The 22926-nt window shown below is 46.5% G+C and overlaps 1 protein-coding gene across 5 annotated transcripts in view; it reads left to right on the top strand.

The window, feature by feature from the left end:
• Positions 1 to 22926, top strand: part of PRKCZ (protein kinase C zeta) — a 646661-nt gene that overhangs the window by 174689 nt on the left and 449046 nt on the right. For 4 of the 5 annotated variants that reach the window (XM_063943062.1, XM_063943064.1, XM_063943066.1 and 1 more), the window contains one exon: positions 9161 to 9250. The exons of the other annotated variant lie outside the window; for it this stretch is intronic. In XM_063943062.1, the coding sequence (XP_063799132.1) occupies positions 9161 to 9250 (90 nt within the window). The remainder of the gene's footprint in view (positions 1 to 9160; positions 9251 to 22926) is intronic. 5 annotated transcript variants of the gene reach the window in all.

Here is a 22926-nt window from a genome sequence, read left to right on the forward strand (position 1 = left end):
TAAAAAAAGGACTCCAAAACCTAAAATAAAATTGTCGGAGGAGAAGCGTAAACTTGCCAATATGCCATTTACCACACGGAGTGGCAAGGAACGGCTGAGGCCCTGGCCTATGTTCATGGCTAGTGGTTCAGCTTCACATGAGGATGGAAGCACTCAGCCTCTCGCTAGAAAACTGAAAAGACTCAAGCTGGCAAAAGCACCGCAAAGAACTGTGCGTTCTTCGAAATCCCAAATCCACAAGGAGAGTCCAATTGTGTCGGTTGCGATGCCTGACCTTCCCAACACTGGACGTGAAGAGCATGCGCCTTCCACCATTTGCACGCCCCCTGCAAGTGCTGGAAGGAGCACCCGCAGTCCAGTTCCTGATAGTCAGATTGAAGATGTCAGTGTTGAAGTACACCAGGATGAGGAGGATATGGGTGTTGCTGGCGCTGGGGAGGAAATTGACCAGGAGGATTCTGATGGTGAGGTGGTTTGTTTAAGTCAGGCACCCGGGGAGACACCTGTTGTCCGTGGGAGGAATATGGCCGTTGACATGCCTGGTGAAAATACCAAAAAAATCAGCTCTTCGGTGTGGAAGTATTTCACCAGAAATGCGGACAACATTTGTCAAGCCGTGTGTTCCCTTTGTCAAGCTGTAATAAGTAGGGGTAAGGACGTTAACCACCTCGGAACATCCTCCCTTATACGTCACCTGCAGCGCATTCATAATAAGTCAGTGACAAGTTCAAAAACTTTGGGCGACAGCGGAAGCAGTCCACTGACCAGTAAATCCCTTCCTCTTGTAACCAAGCTCACGCAAACCACCCCACCAACTCCCTCAGTGTCAATTTCCTCCTTCCCCAGGAATGCCAATAGTCCTGCAGGCCATGTCACTGGCAATTCTGACGAGTCCTCTCCTGCCTGGGATTCCTCCGATGCATCCTTGCGTGTAACGCCTACTGCTGCTGGCGCTGCTGTTGTTGCTGCTGGGAGTCGATGGTCATCCCAGAGGGGAAGTTGTAAGCCCACTTGTACTACTTCCAGTAAGCAATTGACTGTCCAACAGTCCTTTGCGAGGAAGATGAAATATCACAGCAGTCATCCTGCTGCAAAGCGGATAACTGAGGCCTTGACAACTATGTTGGTGTTAGACGTGCGTCCGGTATCCGCCGTTAGTTCACAGGGAACTAGACAATTTATTGAGGCAGTGTGCCCCCGTTACCAAATACCATCTAGGTTCCACTTCTGTAGGCAGGCGATACCGAGAATGTACACGGACGTCAGAAAAAGACTCACCAGTGTCCTAAAAAATGCAGTTGTACCCAATGTCCACTTAACCACGGACATGTGGACAAGTGGAGCAGGGCAGGGTCAGGACTATATGACTGTGACAGCCCACTGGGTAGATGTATGGACTCCCGCCGCAAGAACAGCAGCGGCGGCACCAGTAGCAGCATCTCGCAAACGCCAACTCTTTCCTAGGCAGGCTACGCTTTGTATCACCGCTTTCCAGAATACGCACACAGCTAAAAACCTCTTACGGCAACTGAGGAAGATCATCGCAGAATGGCTTACCCCAATTGGACTCTCCTGTGGATTTGTGGCATCGGACAACGCCAGCAATATTGTGTGTGCATTAAATATGGGCAAATTCCAGCACGTCCCATGTTTTGCACATACCTTGAATTTGGTGGTGCAGAATTTTTAAAAAACGACAGGGGCGTGCAAGAGATGCTGTCGGTGGCCAGAAGAATTGCGGGACACTTTCGGCGTACAGGCACCACGTACAGAAGACTGGAGCACCACCAAAAACTACTGAACCTGCCCTGCCATCATCTGAAGCAAGAAGTGGTAACGAGGTGGAATTCAACCCTCTATATGCTTCAGAGGTTGGAGGAGCAGCAAAAGGCCATTCAAGCCTATACAATTGAGCACGATATAGGAGGTGGAATGCACCTGTCTCAAGTGCAGTGGAGAATGATTTCAACGTTGTGCAAGGTTCTGATGCCCTTTGAACTTGCCACACGTGAAGTCAGTTCAGACACTGCCAGCCTGAGTCAGGTCATTCCCCTCATCAGGCTTTTGCAGAAGAAGCTGGAGACATTGAAGGAGGAGCTAACACGGAGCGATTCCGCTAGGCATGTGGGACTTGTGGATGGAGCCCTTAATTCGCTTAACAAGGATTCACGGGTGGTCAATCTGTTGAAATCAGAGCACTACATTTTGGCCACCGTGCTCGATCCTAGATTTAAAACCTACCTTGGATCTCTCTTTCCGGCAGACACAAGTCTGCTGGGGTTGAAAGACCTGCTGGTGAGAAAATTGTCAAGTCAAGCGGAACGCGACCTGTCAACATCTCCTCCTTCACATTCTCCCGCAACTGGGGGTGCGAGGAAAAGGCTCAGAATTCCGAGCCCACCCGCTGGCGGTGATGCAGGGCAGTCTGGAGCGACTGCTGATGCTGACATCTGGTCCGGACTGAAGGACCTGACAACGATTACGGACATGTCGTCTACTGTCACTGCATATGATTCTCTCAACATTGAAAGAATGGTGGAGGATTATATGAGTGACCGCATCCAAGTAGGCACGTCACACAGTCCGTACTTATACTGGCAGGAAAAAGAGGCAATTTGGAGGCCCTTGCACAAACTGGCTTTATTCTACCTAAGTTGCCCTCCCACAAGTGTGTACTCCGAAAGAGTGTTTAGTGCCGCCGCTCACCTTGTCAGCAATCGGCGTACGAGGTTACATCCAGAAAATGTGGAGAAGATGATGTTCATTAAAATGAATTATAATCAATTCCTCCGCGGAGACATTGACCAGCAGCAATTGCCTCCACAAAGTACACAGGGAGCTGAGATGGTGGATTCCAGTGGGGACGAATTGATAATCTGTGAGGAGGGGGATGTACACGGTGATATATCGGAGGATGATGATGAGGTGGACATCTTGCCTCTGTAGAGCCAGTTTGTGCAAGGAGAGATTAATTGCTTATTTTTTGGGGGGGGTCCAAACCAACCCGTCATATCAGTCACAGTCGTGTGGCAGACCCTGTCACTGAAATGATGGGTTGGTTAAAGTGTGCATGTCCTGTTTATACAACATAAGGGTGGGTGGGAGGGCCCAAGGACAATTCCATCTTGCACCTCTTTTTTCTTTTATTTTTCTTTGCGTCATGTGCTGTTTGGGGAGGGTTTTTTGGAAGGGCCATCCTGCGTAACACTGCAGTGCCACTCCTAGATGGGCCCGGTGTTTGTGTCGGCCACTAGGGTCGCTTATCTTACTCACACAGTCAGCTACCTCATTGCGCCTCTTTTTTTCTTTGCGTCATGTGCTGTTTGGGGAGGGTTTTTTGGAAGGGCCATCCTGCGTGACACTGCAGTGCCACTCCTAGATGGGCCCGGTGTTTGTGTCGGCCACTAGGGTCGCTTATCTAACTCACACAGTCAGCTACCTCATTGCGCCTCTTTTTTTCTTTGCGTCATGTGCTGTTTGGGGAGGGTTTTTTGGAAGGGACATCCTGCGTGACACTGCAGTGCCACTCCTAGATGGGCCCGGTGTTTGTGTCGGCCACTAGGGTCGCTTATCTTACTCACACAGTCAGCTACCTCATTGCGCCTCTTTTTTTCTTTGCGTCATGTGCTGTTTGGGGAGGGTTTTTTGGAAGGGACATCCTGCGTGACACTGCAGTGCCACTCCTAGATGGGCCCGGTGTTTGTGTCGGCCACTAGGGTCGCTTATCTTACTCACACAGCGACCTCGGTGCAAATTTTAGGACTAAAAATAATATTGTGAGGTGTGAGGTATTCAGAATAGACTGAAAATGAGTGTAAATTATGGTTTTTGAGGTTAATAATACTTTGGGATCAAAATGACCCCCAAATTCTATGATTTAAGCTGTTTTTTAGGGTTTTTTGAAAAAAACACCCGAATCCAAAACACACCCGAATCCGACAAAAAAAATTCGGTGAGGTTTTGCCAAAACGCGGTCGAACCCAAAACACGGCCGCGGAACCGAACCCAAAACCAAAACACAAAACCCGAAAAATTTCCGGCGCTCATCTCTAGATAGTAGTGTAGCTGCTTTACACAGCAAGCCCTGCTGCTTGACGTCTCCTGTATTGTGGAAATGTATGGGAATGTTTGCTAATATTCAAGTGATGCTGCCTTCAAATGTATTCCTTTTACCCAAGCACAGTGCTTTCAGTTATGTTTTATGTGCTTTGAACTTGTTAGGAAACATTAATATTTAATGTATGGTTTTAGCAGCTACCTACATATTTGAATCCTAATATTCTCACATAAAACATGAAAGCTGTGTCACGTTTCCCTTATTTTGACTAAGGTTCTAAAGTAGCTGCAGAACTGAATGTGGGCTTAAAAAACATGTAAAACCATTTTGCAGTACATGCTGAAATTGAGCAGATCCATTTTTTTAAACAATCAACTAATTTGCAAACACAATGAATAAATAGCCTGTCTTGTTTATGCTTAAGTACACCAGACCCCAGCTAAATTCTGGTTATTATATATACATTTTAACTCAAAATATTCTCCCTCTTGCCGCCTCCGATCTACCAGTAACCTGCGCTTTGCTTCGACACCTAATCATTCATATATTCAGGGTGTTATTACTCCTGTCCATATGAATTCATATTTGACCTGTCCCACAGATGGAAATCCTCAAATGGTCAATGTTGGGATATCCTGATTACCAGGTTATGGCAGGCTTTACTATATTATTTACACTCTATAACATGTCAGACCAGATATAAAGAAGCATCCATTTCCTTTGCTGTATCTTCTTCTATACGCCATCCTTACCCCATTAATCCTTTACATAAGGGGTGGACCGCGAGCCGGATACGGCCCGTGAGGCAATCCTACTTGGCCCTCTGCCTCACACCTCTGCATAATGGGAAGCGGCCTGACCACCCGCTTATCAATGCTCTAGCATGTAGCCGTGTACAGCTGTATGCTCCCAGCTACAGTACACACTAGCAGCCTGTCCCGTGGTGCAGCACAACTGTCCTCACTGATGAATAACAGAGTTTGTGCAAACTACCAGGCACCAGCTCTCCCTATCAGAGCACAGCAGAGGCATAAGAAAATGGTATGGCTGCCCGGAAATTCTCTAGCGGAGCAGCAGTGTACTGAGGGTAGTGAGTGCAGCAGCACTGAGTGAGGCGGCAGAAGATTTTAACACCCCCCTTCCTCTTGGCCAATGGCTCAAATTATGACCTCAATAGCAATAGAATGTAATTTATTACTAGAGCTGTCGTCACAACATGCAGTTTAATGGACAGAGTGGAGCTGCTGCACATGCTCAGCGGTAGCAGGTTCTTCTACCAAGTTTGCTGTGTGTGTGTATGTGAGCACTCAATTAGCGCACTTGATCACAGAGTAGCTGCCAGGAAGAAGAGACTGGAGCCTTACCATGAGATAGGAGAATGTGTGCTTAGAAAGTGCAGTTCTGTCTCCAGCTGTTCTATTTTGTTTGCATATATTATGGAATGTTTAGCCTTTTCATGACCACTAAAGATCATAGAACTTTCAATCATTTAAAAGGTCAGTTTCCTATAACCCCCCAAATGCATCTTAATTTCCAATATGAAAGCTGTGTGTGTGCCCGTGCCAGGAAATAATGAATACAGGGTTGAGTATCCAATATCCAAATATTCTGAAATACAGAATTTCTTGAGTGAGACTGAGATAGTGAAACTTTTGTTTTCTGATGGCTCATTGTACACAAACTCTGTTTAATACACAAAAGTATTAAAAATATTGTATTAAATGACCTTCAGACTGTGTGTATAAGGTGTAAATGAAACCTAAATGCATTCTGTGCTTAGACTTAGGTCCCATCACCATGATATCTCATGATGGTATGCAATTATTCCAAAATATGGAAAAATCTGATATCCAAAATACTTCTGGTCCCAAGCATTTTCGATATGGGATACTCAACCTGTATATAGTATTCTTATCTGACACATTTAACAATGCTTCCAATTACACATTCCAAAGATAGTATAGTATCATTATGCAACAAACATGTTGATAAAAATAAAATCGTATTTGTAAATAAAACATTGTGTCTGCAAGCAATTCTCTGATGGTGGTGAGGGTGCATGCCTTTCCAGTGGTAGGGGCGCATACCTTTCTAGTTGTGGTGCGGCCTCATGCCTATCTGATGGTGGTGGGGCATGCATTTCAGGTGGTAATTGTGGGGGAACAGATGCCTCTCAGGTGGTGATGGTGGGAGGCGCCTGCTTTTCCTGGGTTGGTGGGGGCATCTGCCTTGCCCACTGTGTTGGGGGCACCTGCCTTGCGCTGGGTGCCAGGGGCACCCGTCTTGCCTAGGAAGCTGGGGGCGCCTGTCTTGCCCTGGGAACCTAACACACTATTGGTGGTTGGTTTGCATCCCTCGGCCTCACCTTAATTAAAGTGGAAATAGAAATTCTAAATAAACAAATAAGTTCAGTTATATACAAACATCCATTCTAGTCAAGCTTCCACCATCACCATCCTCTGAGGCTTCCCTCACAAGAAGCGGTTAGTGATCTACTTATAATAAAGTCGAAGAGGCTAATTTGTCAATAGTAACATTGTAGTGCAAAGTGGTCATGATATTCGCACCAAATACGCATTGCAAGATGCAATTATACAACCCAAATCTATTCAAGAGCACACGCATGGAGTAGGGTACAGGCATTTAGTACATGAGGTGAGAATTTGATAAATTAACCAGGGTGTTCAACATGCGGCTCTCCGGTTGTTGTGGGGTTGCGCATCTCGGCATGCCCTGCTGCAGTTTTAGTATTCCCTAATAGCAGCACTGTGGCAGGGCATGCTTGGATGTGTGGTTATGCAGTGGCTGTAGGGCTGCATGTTGAACCCACTTAACTAGAAAAAACATTTGACCTGATATGCCTATTATTTGTGGCCATTGAGAACCGGCATTACTATAAATAATAACCCCTTAGCTTAGTCAGATTTTGGGCAGAAACCTTTTCTAACATTCAGGCCTACTAAATTGGAACAAAACTGCCTTCTATGTCTGGGCACGCCCACTTTCAGGTATGCACCATCCCTTATGAAATCGAAAAACCCTAATTGTGCCATGGGCTGTGAGAGATGTCATGACATTTCTCAGTCTCAAAAGACCCTGCAGGGAAGTGGGAGGGGGCAGACCAAAAGGGTCAGGCAGCTGCAGTGCTGCCTGCTGCAATGTGTAATGGTAGGGGTGTGCTCGGCAGCGAAGTAGCTGGGCATACTGCTACTATTATACAGTGCAGTGGGCGGTACATATCGCAGCAGGTCGAGGCAGCGACACATAGACAGCGGCGATCGCTGGTGGATACGTTCGGTTTTACTTACTGGACATTTGCGCTCTGTTCTGGCGCACTGACCGCCCACCCTAGTTACGGCCCTAAACGCTGGTACCTGCAGGTGGGAAGTTGAAGTGAGGTGGGATTTGGACATTTTTTGACTAGGCATAAAGGAGATGTGTACCTGAAAAGATAACAAAACTATTGCATATTCGGATCTAGTCTTTTACTACTGTTTTTAGAAAGCCATACCACAGCGTGTTCTGAAATACTGTATATATTACATTATAACTTCAGATGAATCATATGAACAGCTATAAAAACGAATTTTTTTACTTATATTATGTGTCACACGCCAGAGGCGGCGTTCGCCGCGCTTACCCCTGCGTGTCTGCTGGTCTGTGTTGCGGCCTCCGCCTTCGGTGGGCCACGGGCTCCGACGTCTGGCTGGCGCGGCTCCCGGCGGTTCTCCAGGGCATGGGCGCCGCCATGACACCCGGCATCACGTGGACGGGGGGCAGGTGACGTCATCAGACTGCTCCGCCAATCCAGCGGTGGCGGGAGATTCAAAGTCAGACGCCGGACAGAGCCTCAGCGCCTGAGTATCGTCTCTCCCTGACGTGGATGCCAGCGCTCTTGTTCCCGGCAAGGATCTCTGAAGTTGTACTCCAGTGTCTCCGGCATTTCCAGGTGCCAGTTCGCTGCACCGGTTCCAGTGTATTCAGCGGCCGGTGTGTCTCTCTGCGGTCCAGTCACCAGTGCTCCTAGGAATCAGCGTGGGCTGCGGGCCCTAAATCACCGTTCTCAAGTTCTACGAATTACCAGCGTCTTAAACCACTGCACTTAAGTTCTTCACACCATCAGCGTCTCAGTCACCGTTCTCAAGTTCTACAAATCAACAGCGTCTTAAACCACTGCACTTCAGTTCTTCACATCATCAGCGTCTCAGTCACCGTTCTCAAGTTCTACAAATCAACAGCGTCTTAAACCTCTGCACTTCAGTTCTTCACATCAGCGTCTCAGTCACCGCTCTTACTTCTACAAATCATCAGCGTCCTAAACCTCTGCACTTAAGTTCTTCAAATTACCAGTGTCTTAATCTCCGCTCACAAGTTCTTTAACCATCTGTGTCTTTAACCACTATTTGCAAGTTCTTCAAGTTATCAGTGACTTTTAAACATCACCCACAGTTCCTTCAGTCACCAGCATCTCTAATATTGCTCACAAAACCCTTCAATGGGTCTGGACATTCCCTCATAAGTTCCTTTATGATATATGACTTTAAGTTGTTCTGTTCCTGCAATAAAGCTCTTCAATATTTCACCAAACCTTACTGTCAGCGTCCTGTATGAGGAAATCCAATATTAGGCCACCCCTGTTCCAGCTCAGTTGTGGTTCCTCTTCCCAACCATCGGAAGAATCCCCGAGTCCACAACACCCTCAGTCTAGGCCAGTGACAGTATGTTAGTTTTTGATAATTTCAAACAAAACTTTTCATTGTGCTGTTTCAGTGTAATCCATAAATAACAATATTTACAGGGCTGTTATGTACAGCCTGGGTACTGAGAGGGCGCATCACGCTGCAGAAGTGGACTGGGCTGCTGCTGTCTCCTAATTATGACTGCCTGTCTCCTGAATTCTATATTAGTTTGTCCACCACTGATGTAGGTTCAGTTATATTAATAAAGGAAACTGTTCATACAATGTAACTTCCACTTCCATATTTACCTAATCAATAACCAAACCCACTGTTCTGTCAGTAGTGTTTTTTTTATTTTTTATTCCTTCTATAGAATGATGTGCTAAACATAATGTTTTTTTTTTTTCTTCTTTTTTTCAACCAGGCGATCCCTGCACGATTTCTTCCCAGATGGAGCTAGAAGAAGCGTTTCGGCTTTATTCCATATACAAGGAGGAGGGGCTCAGCATTCATGGTAAACACTGACTCCTTTATTGTAACACTGGCATTCTGCTTAGATGTATGGAATTACATTTATGTCTGTCTTGAATGAGCATCTCTGGTAAAATTAGTTTCAAATAAATGTTAATCCATGCACACTGTTTTTTGCCGTATTTTGAGGGTTTGTGCTTATATTGTAACTAGAGATCTCTCTCGCCGTGTGTGTGTGTGTGTGTGTGTGTGTGTGTGTGTGTGTGTGTGTATATATATATATATATATGCCGAGAAATTTTGAAAGAAGCAGGGAGCGCCAATAGTGCATTAAAAGTGTAACAATTTATTTATAACACATCCAAATACGATGATCAAATAAAACCCGTACCATAAAAGGCGGTTAAACCACCGCTTGTATAACCAGCATGAAATTATCCCACAATACAACTCAGCATACGTGATTCAGTATCCATACGTCAGACCACGCCCATACGCGTTTCGTCATCAGACTTCGTCAGTGGGCTTCTTACGAAGTCTGATGACAAAACGCGTATGGGCGTGGTCTGACGTATGGATACTGAATCACGTATGCTGAGTTGTATTGCGCTCCCTGCTTCTTTCAAAATTTCTCGGCAGGATCATTACCCGTCCAGAATCGGGTCTCTGGTGGGGAAGCGACAGCTGGAAATCCCAGAGGTGCACACTGATAAAGACTAATCGACCAGTGAGACTGGGTGTCAGTGATTGTGAGAAACTGTTGATTCTTGTTCAGCCTGGGACTTGTAGTTCCACGGGACTTTTAACCTTTCCTTGTCCTTTGCGCTCATACATTTTTTCCTGTTACTTTGTGTATATGTATATGTGTGTGTATATATATATATATATATATATATATATATATATATATATATATATAATATACAGTCCATACGATCCGGCTCTCTGTTAGAAGATTCACTGCACCGGGTGCCTCCGTGTTAAATCACATACATGGCCAAAGAGCGTGGCACTCCTGGTGACTTGTAACAACAAAACTCGCAGGTAGGCAGTATAAAGTAACAACGTTTCAATGCCGTGTTTATTATGGCATTTTCCTCAGGTATCATACCTGAGGAAAATGCCATAATAAACACGGCATTGAAACGTTGTTACTTTATACTGCCTACCTGCGAGTTTTGTTGTTACAAGTCACCAGGAGTGCCACGCTCTTTGGCCATGTATAGATATAGATAGATATTATTAATAAAACCGTTCGAGCGGTGGCACTCACAAATCTAATAAATAGTGTCCGGAGACCTACATGTCAACGTTTCAGTTTCTTTTAACTTTCGTCAGGAGCAATAGTAGGCTACTATTCAGAGACTACTGGTGATTTCTCGAACGTCCTAGTGGATGCTGGGGACTCCGTAAGAACCATGGGGAATAGACGGGCTCCGCAGGAGACATGGGCACTTTAAGAAAGAATTTAGATTCTGGTGTGCTCTGGCTCCTCCCTCTATGTCCCTCCTCCAGACCTCAGTTTGAATCTGTGCCCGGACGAGCTGGGTGCTGTTTAGTGAGCTCTCCTGAGCTTGCTATAAGAAAGTATTTTGTTAGGTTTTTTTATTTTCAGGGAGCTCTGCTGGCAACAGACTCCCTGCATCGTGGGACTGAGGGGAGAGAAGCAGCCCTACTCTCTGCAGATAGGTCCTGCTTCTTAGGCTACTGGATACCATTAGCTCCAGAGGGATCGTACACAGGATCTCACCCTCGTCGTCCGATCCCGGAGCCGCGCCGCCATCCCAATCGCAGAGCCGGAAGACAGAAGCCGGGTGAAAGAAGCAAGAAGACTTCGAAATCGGCGGCAGAAGACTCCAGTCTTCACTGAGGTAGCGCACAGCACTGCAGCTGTGCGCCATTGCTCCCAAACTACACCCACATACTCCGGTCACTGTAAGGGGGGGGGGGGGGGCGCCCTGGGCAGCAATTAGAGACCTCTTTGGCAAAAGTTTGCATATATACAGTTGGGCACTGTATATATGTATGAGCCCCCGCCAAAAATTGTACATGAAAGCGGGACAGAAGCCCGCCGTTCGAGGGGGGCGGGGCTTCTTCCTCAGCACTCATCAGCGCCATGTTTTTTCTCCACAGCACCGCTGAGAGGAAGCTCCCCAGCCTCTCCCCTGCAGTTACACGGTAGAAGAGGGTAAAAAGAGAGGGGGGGCACATAATTAGGCGCAAAAATCAATATAAACAGCAGCTACTGGGTTAACATTAAGTTACTGTGTTATTCCTGGGTTAATAGCGCTGGGGTGTGTGCTGGCATACTCTCTCTCTGTCTCTCCAAAGGGCCTTATGGGGGAATTGTCTTCAGATGAGCATTCCCTGAGTGTGTGGTGTGTCGGTACGTGTGTGTCGACATGTCTGAGGTAAAAGGCTCCCCTAAGGAGGAGATGGAGCAAATATGTGTGTGAGAGGGTGTCTCCGTCGACAACACCGACACCTGTTTGGATATGTGTAATTAAGTGCTAAGGTGAATTTATTGCACAAAAGATTAGAGAACAGACAGGGAATCTACCCATGTCTGTCCCTATGTCGCAGAGACCTTCAGAGTCTCTCAATGATCACTATCCAAAATAATAGACACTGATATCGACACGGAGTCTGACTCCAGTGTCGACTACGATAATGCAAAGTTACAGCCAAAATGGCAGAAAAGTATTCAATATATGATTATTGTAATAAAAGATGTTTTGCATATCACTGATGACTCATCTGTCCCTGACACGAGGGTACACATGTTTAAGGGGAAGAAAGCTGAGGTAAATTTCCCTCCTCTCATGAAGAAAAAGAGCGTGAATCTCCAGACAAGAAGCTGCAGCTTCCCAAAAAGAATTCTCAGGGAGTATCCTTTCCCTACTAGGGCCAGGATACGATGGGAATCTTCCCCTAGGGTGGACAAAGCTTTGTCACGTTTACCCAAAAGGTAGCGCTGACTTAACAGCTATCCTCGGGGATCCTGCAGATAACGTGCACATTCTGGTACACTACTCAGACCGGCGATTGTGTCGGCATGGGTTTATAGCGCTGTGGCAGCGTGGACAGGTACCTTATCAGCAGAGATTGAGACCCTAGTATCTATATATTTCTCTGACGTCCTAGTGGATGCTGGGAACTCCGTAAGGACCATGGGGAATAGCGGCTCCGCAGGAGACTGGGCACAAAAGTAAAGCTTTAGGACTACCTGGTGTGCACTGGCTCCTCCCCCTATGACCCTCCTCCAAGCCTCAGTTAGATTTTTGTGCCCGGCCGAGAAGGGTGCACACTAGGGGCTCTCCTGAGCTTCTTAGTGAAAGTTTAGTTTTAGGTTTTTTATTTTCAGTGAGACCTGCTGGCAACAGGCTCACTGCATCGAGGGACTAAGGGGAGAAGAAGCGAACCTACCTAAGTGGTGGTAGCTTGGGCTTCTTAGGCTACTGGACACCATTAGCTCCAGAGGGACCGAACACAGGCCCAGCCTCGGAGCTCGGTCCCAGAGCCGCGCCGCCGGCCCCCTTACAGAGCCAGAAGCAAGAAGAGGTCCGGAAAAATCGGCGGCAGAAGACATCAGTCTTCAACAAGGTAGCGCACAGCACTGCAGCTGTGCGCCATTGTTACTCAGGCACACTTCACACTTCGGTCACTGAGGGTGCAGGGCGCTAGGGGGGGGCGCTCTGAGCAGCAATGTAAACACCTTGGCTGGCATAAATACACCACATATAACCCCCAGGGCTATATGGATGTATTTTAACCCCTGCCAGAACTCACCAAAAAGCGGGAGAAAAGGCCGCCGAGAAGGGGGCGGAGCCTATCTCCTCAGCACACAGGCGCCATTTTCCATCACAGCTCCGCTGGAAGGACGTCTCCCTGACTCTCCCCTGCAGTCCTGCACTACAGAAAAGGGTAAAAAAGAGAGGGGGGCACTAATTTGGCGCAGTTTTGATACTAACAGCAGCTATAAAGGGAAAAGCACATTTTATAGTGGTATTCCTGTCTATATATATATATATAGCGCTCTGGTGTGTGCTGGCATACTCTCCCTCTGTCTCCCCAAAGGGCTAGTGGGGTCCTGTCCTCTATCAGAGCATTCCCTGTGTGTGTGCGGTGTGTCGGTACGATTGTGTCGACATGTTTGAGGAGGAAAATGAGATGGAGGCGGAGCAATTGCCTATTATAGAGTTGTCACCCCCTAGCGAGTCGACACCTGAGTGGATGAGCTTATGGAAGGAATTGCGTGACAGTGTCAGCTCTTTACGACAGACAGTTGACGACATGAGACAGCCGGCTACTCAGCTTGTGCCTGTCCAGGGGTCTCAAACGCCATCAGGGGCTTTAAAACGCCCGTTACCTCAAATGGCAGACACAGACACGGATACTGACTCCAGTGTCGATGATGAGGAGACGAACGTGACTTCCACTAGGGCCACACGTTACATGATTGAAGCAATGAAAAATGTATTGCATATCTCTGATAATACAAGTACCACTAAAAAGGGTATTATGTTTGGTGAGAAAAAACTGCCTGTAGTTTTTCCTGTATCCGAGGAATTAAATGAAGTGTGTGATGAGGCGTGGGTTTTCCCCGATAAAAAACTGATAATTCCTAAAAGGTTATTGGCATCGTACCCTTTCCCGCCAGAGGATAGGGCACGTTGGGAAACACCCCCTAGGGTGGATAAAGCGCTCACACGCTTGTCTAAACAGGTAGCACTACCCTCTCCTGATACGGCCGCCCTAAAGGAACCTGCCGATAGAAAGCTGGAGAATATCCTAAAATGTATATACACTCACACGGGTGTTATACTGCGACCAGCAATCGCCTCAGCCTGGATGTGCAGTGCGGGCCTGGCGTGGTCGGATTCCCTGACTGAAAATATTGATACCCTAGATAGGGACAGTATATTACTGACTATAGAGCATTTGAGGGATGCATTTCTATATATGCGTGATGCACAGAGGGATATTTGCCGACTGGCATCAAGAGTTAGCGCGCTGTCCATTTCTGCAAGAAGAGGTTTATGGACGCGGCAGTGGTCAGGTGATGCGGATTCTAAAAGGCACATGGAAGTATTGCCTTATAAGGGGGAGGAGTTATTTGGGGTAGGTCTATCAGACCTGGTAGCCACGGCAACTGCTGGAAAATCCACATTTTTACCCCAGGTAGCTTCTCAACCTAAGAAGACGCCGTATTATCAGGCGCAGTCCTTTCGGCCCCATAAGGGCAAGCGGGCAACAGGCGCCTCATTTCTGCCCCGTGGCAGAGGGAGAGGAAAAAGGCTGCAACAAACAGCCAGTTCCCAGGAACAAAAGCCCTCTCCCGCCTCCGCAAAGTCCTCAGCATGACGCTGGGGCTTTACAAGCGGACTCAGGCACGGTGGGGGCCCGTCTCAAGAAGTTCAGTGCGCAGTGGGCCCACTCGCAAGTGGACCCCTGGATCCTTCAGGTGGTATCTCAGGGGTACAAATTGGAATTCGAGACGTCTCCCCCTCGCCGTTTTCTAAAGTCTGCTTTACCGACGTCTCCCTCAGACAGGGAGGCAGTATTGGAAGCCATTCACAAGCTATATTCCCAGCAGGTGATAATCAAGGTACCCCTCCTACAACAGGAAAAGGGGTACTATTCCACACTATTTGTGGTACCGAAGCCGGACGGCTCGGTGAGACCAATTTTAAACCTAAAATCCTTGAACACTTACATACAAAGGTTCAAATTCAAGATGGAGTCACTCAGAGCAGTGATTGCAAACCTGTAAGAAGGGGACTATATGGTGTCTCTGGACATCAAAGATGCTTACCTACATGTCCCAATTTACCCTTCTCACCAAGGGTACCTCAGGTTTGTGGTACAGAACTGTCACTATCCGTTTCAGACGCTGCCGTTTGGATTGTCCACGGCACCCCGGGTCTTTACCAAGGTAATGGCCGAAATGATGATACTCCTTCGAAGGAAGGGAGTTTTAGTTATCCCTTACTTGGACGATCTCCTGATAAGGGCAAGATCCAGGGAACAGTTGGAAGTCGGAGTAGCACTATCTCAGATAGTGCTGCGCCAGCACGGTTGGATTCTCAATATTCCAAAATCGCAGCTGATCCCGACGACACGACTTCTATTCCTAGGGATGATCCTGGACACAGTCCAGAAAAAGGTGTTTCTCCCGGAGGAGAAAGCCAGGGAGTTATCCGAACTAGTCAGAAATCTCCTAAAACCAGGCCAAGTCTCAGTGCATCAATGCACAAGGGTCCTGGGAAAGATGGTGGCTTCTTACGAAGCAATCCCATTCGGCAGTTTCCACACAAGAACCTTCCAGTGGGATCTGCTAGACAAATGGTCCGGGTCGCATCTTCAGATGCATCAGCGGATAATCTTGTCACCAAGGACAAGGGTGTCTCTCCTGTGGTGGTTGCAGAGTGCTCATCTTCTAGAGGGCCGCAGATTCTGCATTCAGGACTGTGTCCTGGTGACCACGGATGCCAGCCTGAGAGGCTGGGGAGCAGTCACACAGGGAAGAAATTTCCAGGGCTTGTGGTCAAGCCTGGAGACATCACTTCACATAAATATCCTGGAGCTAAGGGCCATCTACAATGCTCTAAGCCTAGCAAGACCTCTGCTTCAAGGTCAGCCGGTGCTGATCCAGTCAGACAACATCACGGCAGTCGCCCACGTAAACAGACAGGGCGGCACAAGAAGCAGGAGGGCAATGGCAGAAGTTGCAAGGATTCTTCGCTGGGCGGAAAATCATGTGATAGCACTGTCAGCAGTGTTCATTCCGGGAGTGGACAACTGGGAAGCAGACTTCCTCAGCAGACACGACCTCCACCCGGGAGAGTGGGGACTTCACCCAGAAGTCTTCCACATGATTGTGAACCGTTGGGAAAAACCAAAGGTGGACATGATGGCGTCCCGCCTCAACAAAAAACTAGACAGGTATTGCGCCAGGTCAAGGGACCCTCAGGCAATAGCTGTGGACGCTCTGGTAACACCGTGGGTGTACCAGTCAGTGTATGTGTTCCCTCCTCTGCCTCTCATACCCAAGGTACTGAGAATCATAAGCAGGAGAGGAGTAAGGACTATACTCGTGGCTCCGGATTGGCCAAGAAGGACTTGGTACCCGGAACTTCAAGAGATGCTCACAGAGGACCCGTGGCCTCTACCTCTAAGAAAGGACCTGCTCCAACAGGGACCCTGTCTGTTCCAAGACTTACCGCGGCTGCGTTTGACGGCATGGCGGTTGAACGCCGGATCCTGAAGGAAAAAGGCATTCCGGATGAAGTCATCCCTACCCTGATCAAAGCCAGGAAGGATGTAACCGTACAGCATTATCACCGCATTTGGCGTAAATATGTTGCGTGGTGCGAGGCCAGGAAGGCCCTTACAGAGGAATTTCAACTGGGTCGTTTCCTGCATTTCCTGCAAACAGGACTGTCTATGGGCCTAAAATTAGGGTCCATTAAGGTTCAAATTTCGGCCCTGTCGATTTACTTCCAGAAAGAACTGGCTTCAGCCAGGCGTGTCTCAGAATTGGCAGCTTTATCCTATAAAAGCCCTTACCTAATTTTTCATACGGACAGGGCAGAATTGAGGACTCGTCCTCAATTTCTCCCTAAGGTGGTTTCAGCGTTTCACTTGAACCAGCCTATTGTGGTACCTGCGGCTACTAGGGACTTGGAGGACTCCAAGTTGCTGGACGTAGTCAGGGCCCTGAAAATATATGTTTCCAGGACGGCTGGAGTCAGAAAATCTGACTCGCTGTTTATCCTGTATGCACCCAACAAGCTGGGTGCTCCTGCTTCTAAGCAGACTATTGCTCGTTGGATTTGTAGTACAATTCAGCTTGCACATTCTGTGGCAGGCCTGCTACAGCCAAAATCTGTAAAAGCCCATTCCACAAGGAAGGTGGGCTCATCTTGGGCGGCTGCCCGAGGGGTCTCGGCTTTACAACTTTGCCGAGCAGCTACTTGGTCAGGGGCAAACACGTTTGCTAAATTCTACAAATTTGATACCCTGGCTGAGGAGGACCTGGAGTTCTCTCATTCGGTGCTGCAGAGTCATCCGCACTCTCCCGCCCGTTTGGGAGCTTTGGTATAATCCCCATGGTCCTTACGGAGTTCCCAGCATCCACTAGGACGTCAGAGAAAATAAGAATTTACTTACCGATAATTCTATTTCTCGTAGTCCGTAGTGGATGCTGGGCGCCCATCCCAAGTGCGGATTGTCTGCAATACTTGTACATAGTTATTGTTACAAAAATCGGGTTATTATTGTTGTGAGCCATCTTTTCAGAGGCTCCTCTGTTATCATGCTGTTAACTGGGTTCAGATCACAGGTTGTACGGTGTGATTGGTGATAAAGCTAAATATTTATCTTACTTAAAACCCTTTAAGAGGCCTAAGAACACTATACGCTATTGACGTCTGGAGTACCGTAAGGGTACGCACGTTGCGTAACAATCGCTTAGCCGTAGTCGCGACGCTCACGCGTTACGTTCGCTCACGGCCAAGAGATCACCGGCAGGCCCGCTATTGGCTGCCGACTAACGTTATGGTTCGCTATAGCGTAGCGGACGCTCGGGACCACGAGGAGATCACCAGCGGCGCAGACGCTCACAATGTTTAACCTTTACATGTAAACCATGAACAATGTTTTATACAGAAAAACCTTAGTGTAATGGTGGAGTGTAGATGCAACACAATGTAACCTTATTAACTTAAAGCTGTTCGAGCGTCTCCGACGCTCTGAGAATACTTAACACTATAAGAAATACACAAATACCGGGCTTAGGGTCTAACGCCTTATATGAATGTTATACTTGCAAAAGAATAATACAATACAAGTCATACACTACCAATATAACATAGACTAACTAACCAGATAACTACACAGGAAATACAATACAATACAAGTACGTTTTAAGGGAAAATGAGAGAAAGAGGAGAAGAGAGAGAGAGAGATATGGCCCACAATACCAATAAAGACAATATGATTGCGGAGAAAACTTACGCACAAGGGGAACGATCGCATGCGCCTCTGGATATCCAGCTCCCGATTATCAGCAATGAGAACCGTTGAAGAGTGAGCTGGATATGATCGGCTTGTCTATTTATGCCCCGCACACAATACAATTCAATGGTCCCTACAATCTCATTGTTCATTGGACACAGGAATTCGTCTTCGCATTATAACATAAGGTCATAGGTTGATTCATACAGGTGGGCTGTGACTATTTCCAACTGCTCAGGTGGGTGGGAAACTAGGTTTCCCGCCGCATGGATAAGTAAGTGCAAATAATAGTAAAAGTACATAAACTTCTTATGTCCATAACTATTCGCACGAGCGATTAATCTGCTTCAAACCAACACCGGAATATTGCTAATTAAATACTCTTCCGATGGATACTAAACACCACTGTATAACCCTTGTCTGACCCTTCGTATCAAACAAAGAGGGATCTCTCTGTCTATGAACATGCTACCTTAACTAAACTTTCAGATTCTATCAAAGGGACCATAATCTACAAAATACATTATATAGTTAAAATATGTTACGAACGAGTCGCCCGCCAGACGCACACAAATTTTACCGTAAATGCGCACACTGTGCGCCCGCGGGTGCACGCAACAGCGAGTATGCACACGCACGGCAGGGCTCATGAACGTGCAACAGGCACTCGCATGAGGTGCAAATATGGCAGTGTGTAACGTGACATTTTTCTGACTTTGACAGTCCACCCTTTGGCAGTCAACAATAACTGCCACTTCCTAAAACATTTCAAAAAGAGAAAAATATATGTCAAGTGTAAATACATTTCTATGATTGGGTAGGGGAGGAGAGGAGAAGGTAGGAAAAGGGTATGACCTATTGAGATAGCAGAAGCATGTGTGTATGAATCCATGTTTGGGGGCGGGGGGTCATGTATCATCGTGCCGTACGTGTTTTAAATCAAGCTTCGAGGTATTGCGAAGTATACATCCGAATTCCTTCTTATCCCGTGGTACGGGTCTGTGGATGGGCTGTCAAACTTTACCGAGCTCTTTTCGGCTGTGATTGTAACAAAATGGGGGAGCACATTTTAGTTGATGATACATGAATGGGGGAATATGTGATTGCTGATATCTGTGCGGGTATTCCCTATCGACTATGTGTGTAATTACCTGAAGGTTGTAGAGATGAAGATAAGACACAATTATGGTAAATGCAGTGGTATTCTATGTCAGGTTAATGAACATTTGTCGGTTGAAGTCTTGTTCGGTGTCTGTTGAATGCAGTCTTCTTTGGGCTTTTGCCAAAAGGTGTGGGCAAAAAGCTTTGTCAATGTCCATAGACTTACAAAAGTGTTGGGCTAGCGTAATTTTAAAATTTCTAGGGAAACTGGGGGTCTATGGCATAGTTCATCAAATATCTGTGTATAAGGTTGTCAAAACTTCTTCTTTAATCCATCAGTTGTCTGTATACAGGGTCATCAAATTCCTCGTCAAAAGTGGGTCTTTTTACCTTGGAAAAAAAAAACGGAAAAACAGGTGAAAGAAACGGACCGTATAATCGCATTTTCATCACATCATTGTTTCTACAGTTGGGTCATAAATCAAATCCATTGGAATTACAATTTCCTCACTCCTTAGACTCATTACCCTGGTACTACGTTTGCACTTCATTAAAGCCTGACCGCATCTAAATATCAAGCCAATCGTTATGACAACACCTAAGATACATAGGAGAAACTTCCCTACATCCATTATGACTCCTTGAGCCCATTCTCCTAAACCAGAGAACCAATTTCGCGGGTTCAACCATGACACCCAACCAGTCAGCTCATTACCCACAGCAGCAAGGGTGAGATTGTGTCTCCTGCGAAATTCCCACTTTAATTGGAGAATATCGTCCATCTTTTGGTCTATGACCTCGACCGGATCCTCGGTACTATTCGTTATATATGTGCAGCATTTCACGCCGTACTGCGTTGCCAGTGTGACACAATATCCACCTGTTACTGCTGTGAGGTAATTAAGAACCATTCTATGCTGAACCAGTTCTGTTTTATAAGCTTGAAGTTCTCTTCCAGTATACCTAAACGTGTCATCATACATTTCTGTGATATTGTCTAACAAATTTGCAAGCGCAGATATGTATCTATAGTTCAGCACGCCTCTAGCGGTGCGAGTGAAATCTAACGCAAGTAGGACCTGAATCCCGGTGGATTCATGGATCATGTCAGAGGCCAAATGCTCTGTCCTTTCTGTCAGTTGCCTTTTAACTACGTGCTCGTAGTGGGTGTGAGTATAAGGAGCTTGGGCACCACGGTGTATATCTTTTTCATTTTGGCATGTGATACAGTCATTACTTCAGGCAGTACTTTTCCAATATAACACAATCCTTCAGAGTTTGGGGCAAGCCACTTATACGCCCTCCTCCCGCATATGAAATATGCATCATCGGGGAGAACATATGGGACGGAGTAGGACATAACCATATTACACATCTTCCATGTGAAATCTCCTAACCCTAATTCTCCCATCTGTCTGGTACACGTATCGGTTTGTACGATATGTGCACAGTATCCTGGTGATACCTCTCCAACTCTCGTAATCCTACTTCCTAGGGTATACCTATATCGGAAAGATTTTTCTCTACTGGCTATGTGGCGTATAAGCTCTGTATCTGTCGGCATTCTATCTGCTCTATATGAAAAGGTCATGGTTTGGTTACTCCATGACACTTCCCAATTTCCCGGCTTTCGGGGATTGGAAATGTTAAAACATATTAGGGATCTATCCACATGATATTGGTGGAGCTTCAAACTAGGAGGACTGGAGATATTAAACCTCCTGTCCACCGGTCTCCCACCCTTTAGCTCAAGTACCTCCCCTACCGTTAAAGGAAATGGTACTAGTCCTGATTTGCTATGACCTTGAGGTACTTGAGAGCATACCCAACAATCTGTTTGATTTAACACATTACCCACTCAAGGGGTGCCGGTCCATGTGGATATTAAAACTGGATTGGCATTTCTTGATGCACCCATCCTCAACTACATTGTCACAGAGCCTACAGATACAGTTTTCTTCAGCTAACAATCCTTCACAATTCCTTCTATTGTCAATGCTATCGGATCGTTTTCTGATACTCGCCTTTACTTGTTGGTTAAGTTGTTCTTGGAAAACTACGCCTCCATCTTTGTCATCAGAACCCATTCCAGAACCTTTCTCGACCTCCATGGTACTCTCGCCGGAACAGACTGCTCTGGTCAACATCATGGTCAACAGGAAAATCCGGATCACAGTCTCTTGGGGCAAGTCCATCTTATAGGAGGAAACGAAGAAGAATGAGAAGGGGGAAAAAATAATTTGAGGGGATGGGAAGTGGAGAAAAACAATAAAAGGGAACAGGGAATCGACAACTGCTTTTGATCTTGTGATTTTCAACGCTCAGGTGCCGCCTCAGTCCTCCTGGAACAGACACTCCAGTGATACAACTTCCTCTACCGTCTGCTCCTTATCACGGGACCTCTCTGGATCAGCAACCTTCTTACAATGGGACGAATGAACCCAAGTCTCTCTCTCGGCAACCTTCAATGCTGTAGTGCTAGTCAATAAGACTTGGTATGGTCCTTCCCATCTGTCAATAAGGCAACCTGAGCGTAGAAAATTCCGTATCATTACATAATCCCCAGGTTCAATGTCATGACAATTACTATCTGGTAAATCAGGAATCACTAACTTCAAATTATCATTTTGATTCCTTAGCTGTTTACTCATGTTAATCAGGTACTTTACAGTCACTTCATTGTTACACTTCAAATCATCCTGAGGGTTAATCATAACATGCGGTTGTCGACCAAACAAGATTTCAAAGGGAGACAGATTAAGAGGGGACCTGGGAGTGGTTCTGATGCTGTATAGTACAATGGGTAAAGCTTCTGGCCATGTCAATCCTGTTTCTGCCATAACTTTGCTTAATTTATTTTTAATAGTGCTGTTCGCTCTTTCCACCTTCGCACTCGCCTGGGGGCGATATGGAGTGTGCAGTTTACTATCAATTCCCATCAACTTACACATTCCTTGAAAGACATCACCTGTAAAATGGGTACCCCTATCACTTTCAATTATTCTAGGGATACCATATCTACACACAAATTCCTGCACAATTTTCTTAGCAGTGAACATAGCGGTATTTGTGGCCGCAGGAAATGCTTCGACCCAATTTGAGAAAACATCTATACAAACAAGTACATATTTCAAATTTCGACAAGGGGGTAATTGAATAAAGTCAATCTGTATTACCTGAAAAGGGCCGCCTGTAGGTGGGATATGCGATGGTTCTGTTGGTATTGCCTTTCCGATATTCTTTCTCAAGCAGGTAAGGCATGACATTGCTCTCTTACCTGCATGAGATGAAAATCCTGGGGCGCACCAATATGCTCTTACCAACTTGCACATTCCCTCCTTGCCCAGATGAGTCAGCCCGTGTGCTGCCTCAGCTAAACATGGAAGATATGCTCTGGGGGCCACTGGTTTACTTTGTCCATCCGTCCAGAGTCCTGTGGACTCCTGGCCATATCCCTTTGCCTTCCAGACTGCCTTTTCCTGTGTGGAACACAAATTTTGCATTTCACACAGCTTCTGTGTGTTGATGGTATTAAATACCATCAGTTGTGTGGTGTCTGTCTGTCTGGGGGTACCAGCTGCTAACTTAGCAGCTTCGTCT

Source organism: Pseudophryne corroboree, chromosome 10, assembly GCF_028390025.1.
Source record: "Pseudophryne corroboree isolate aPseCor3 chromosome 10, aPseCor3.hap2, whole genome shotgun sequence".
Classification (NCBI taxonomy): Eukaryota; Metazoa; Chordata; class Amphibia; order Anura; family Myobatrachidae; genus Pseudophryne; species Pseudophryne corroboree.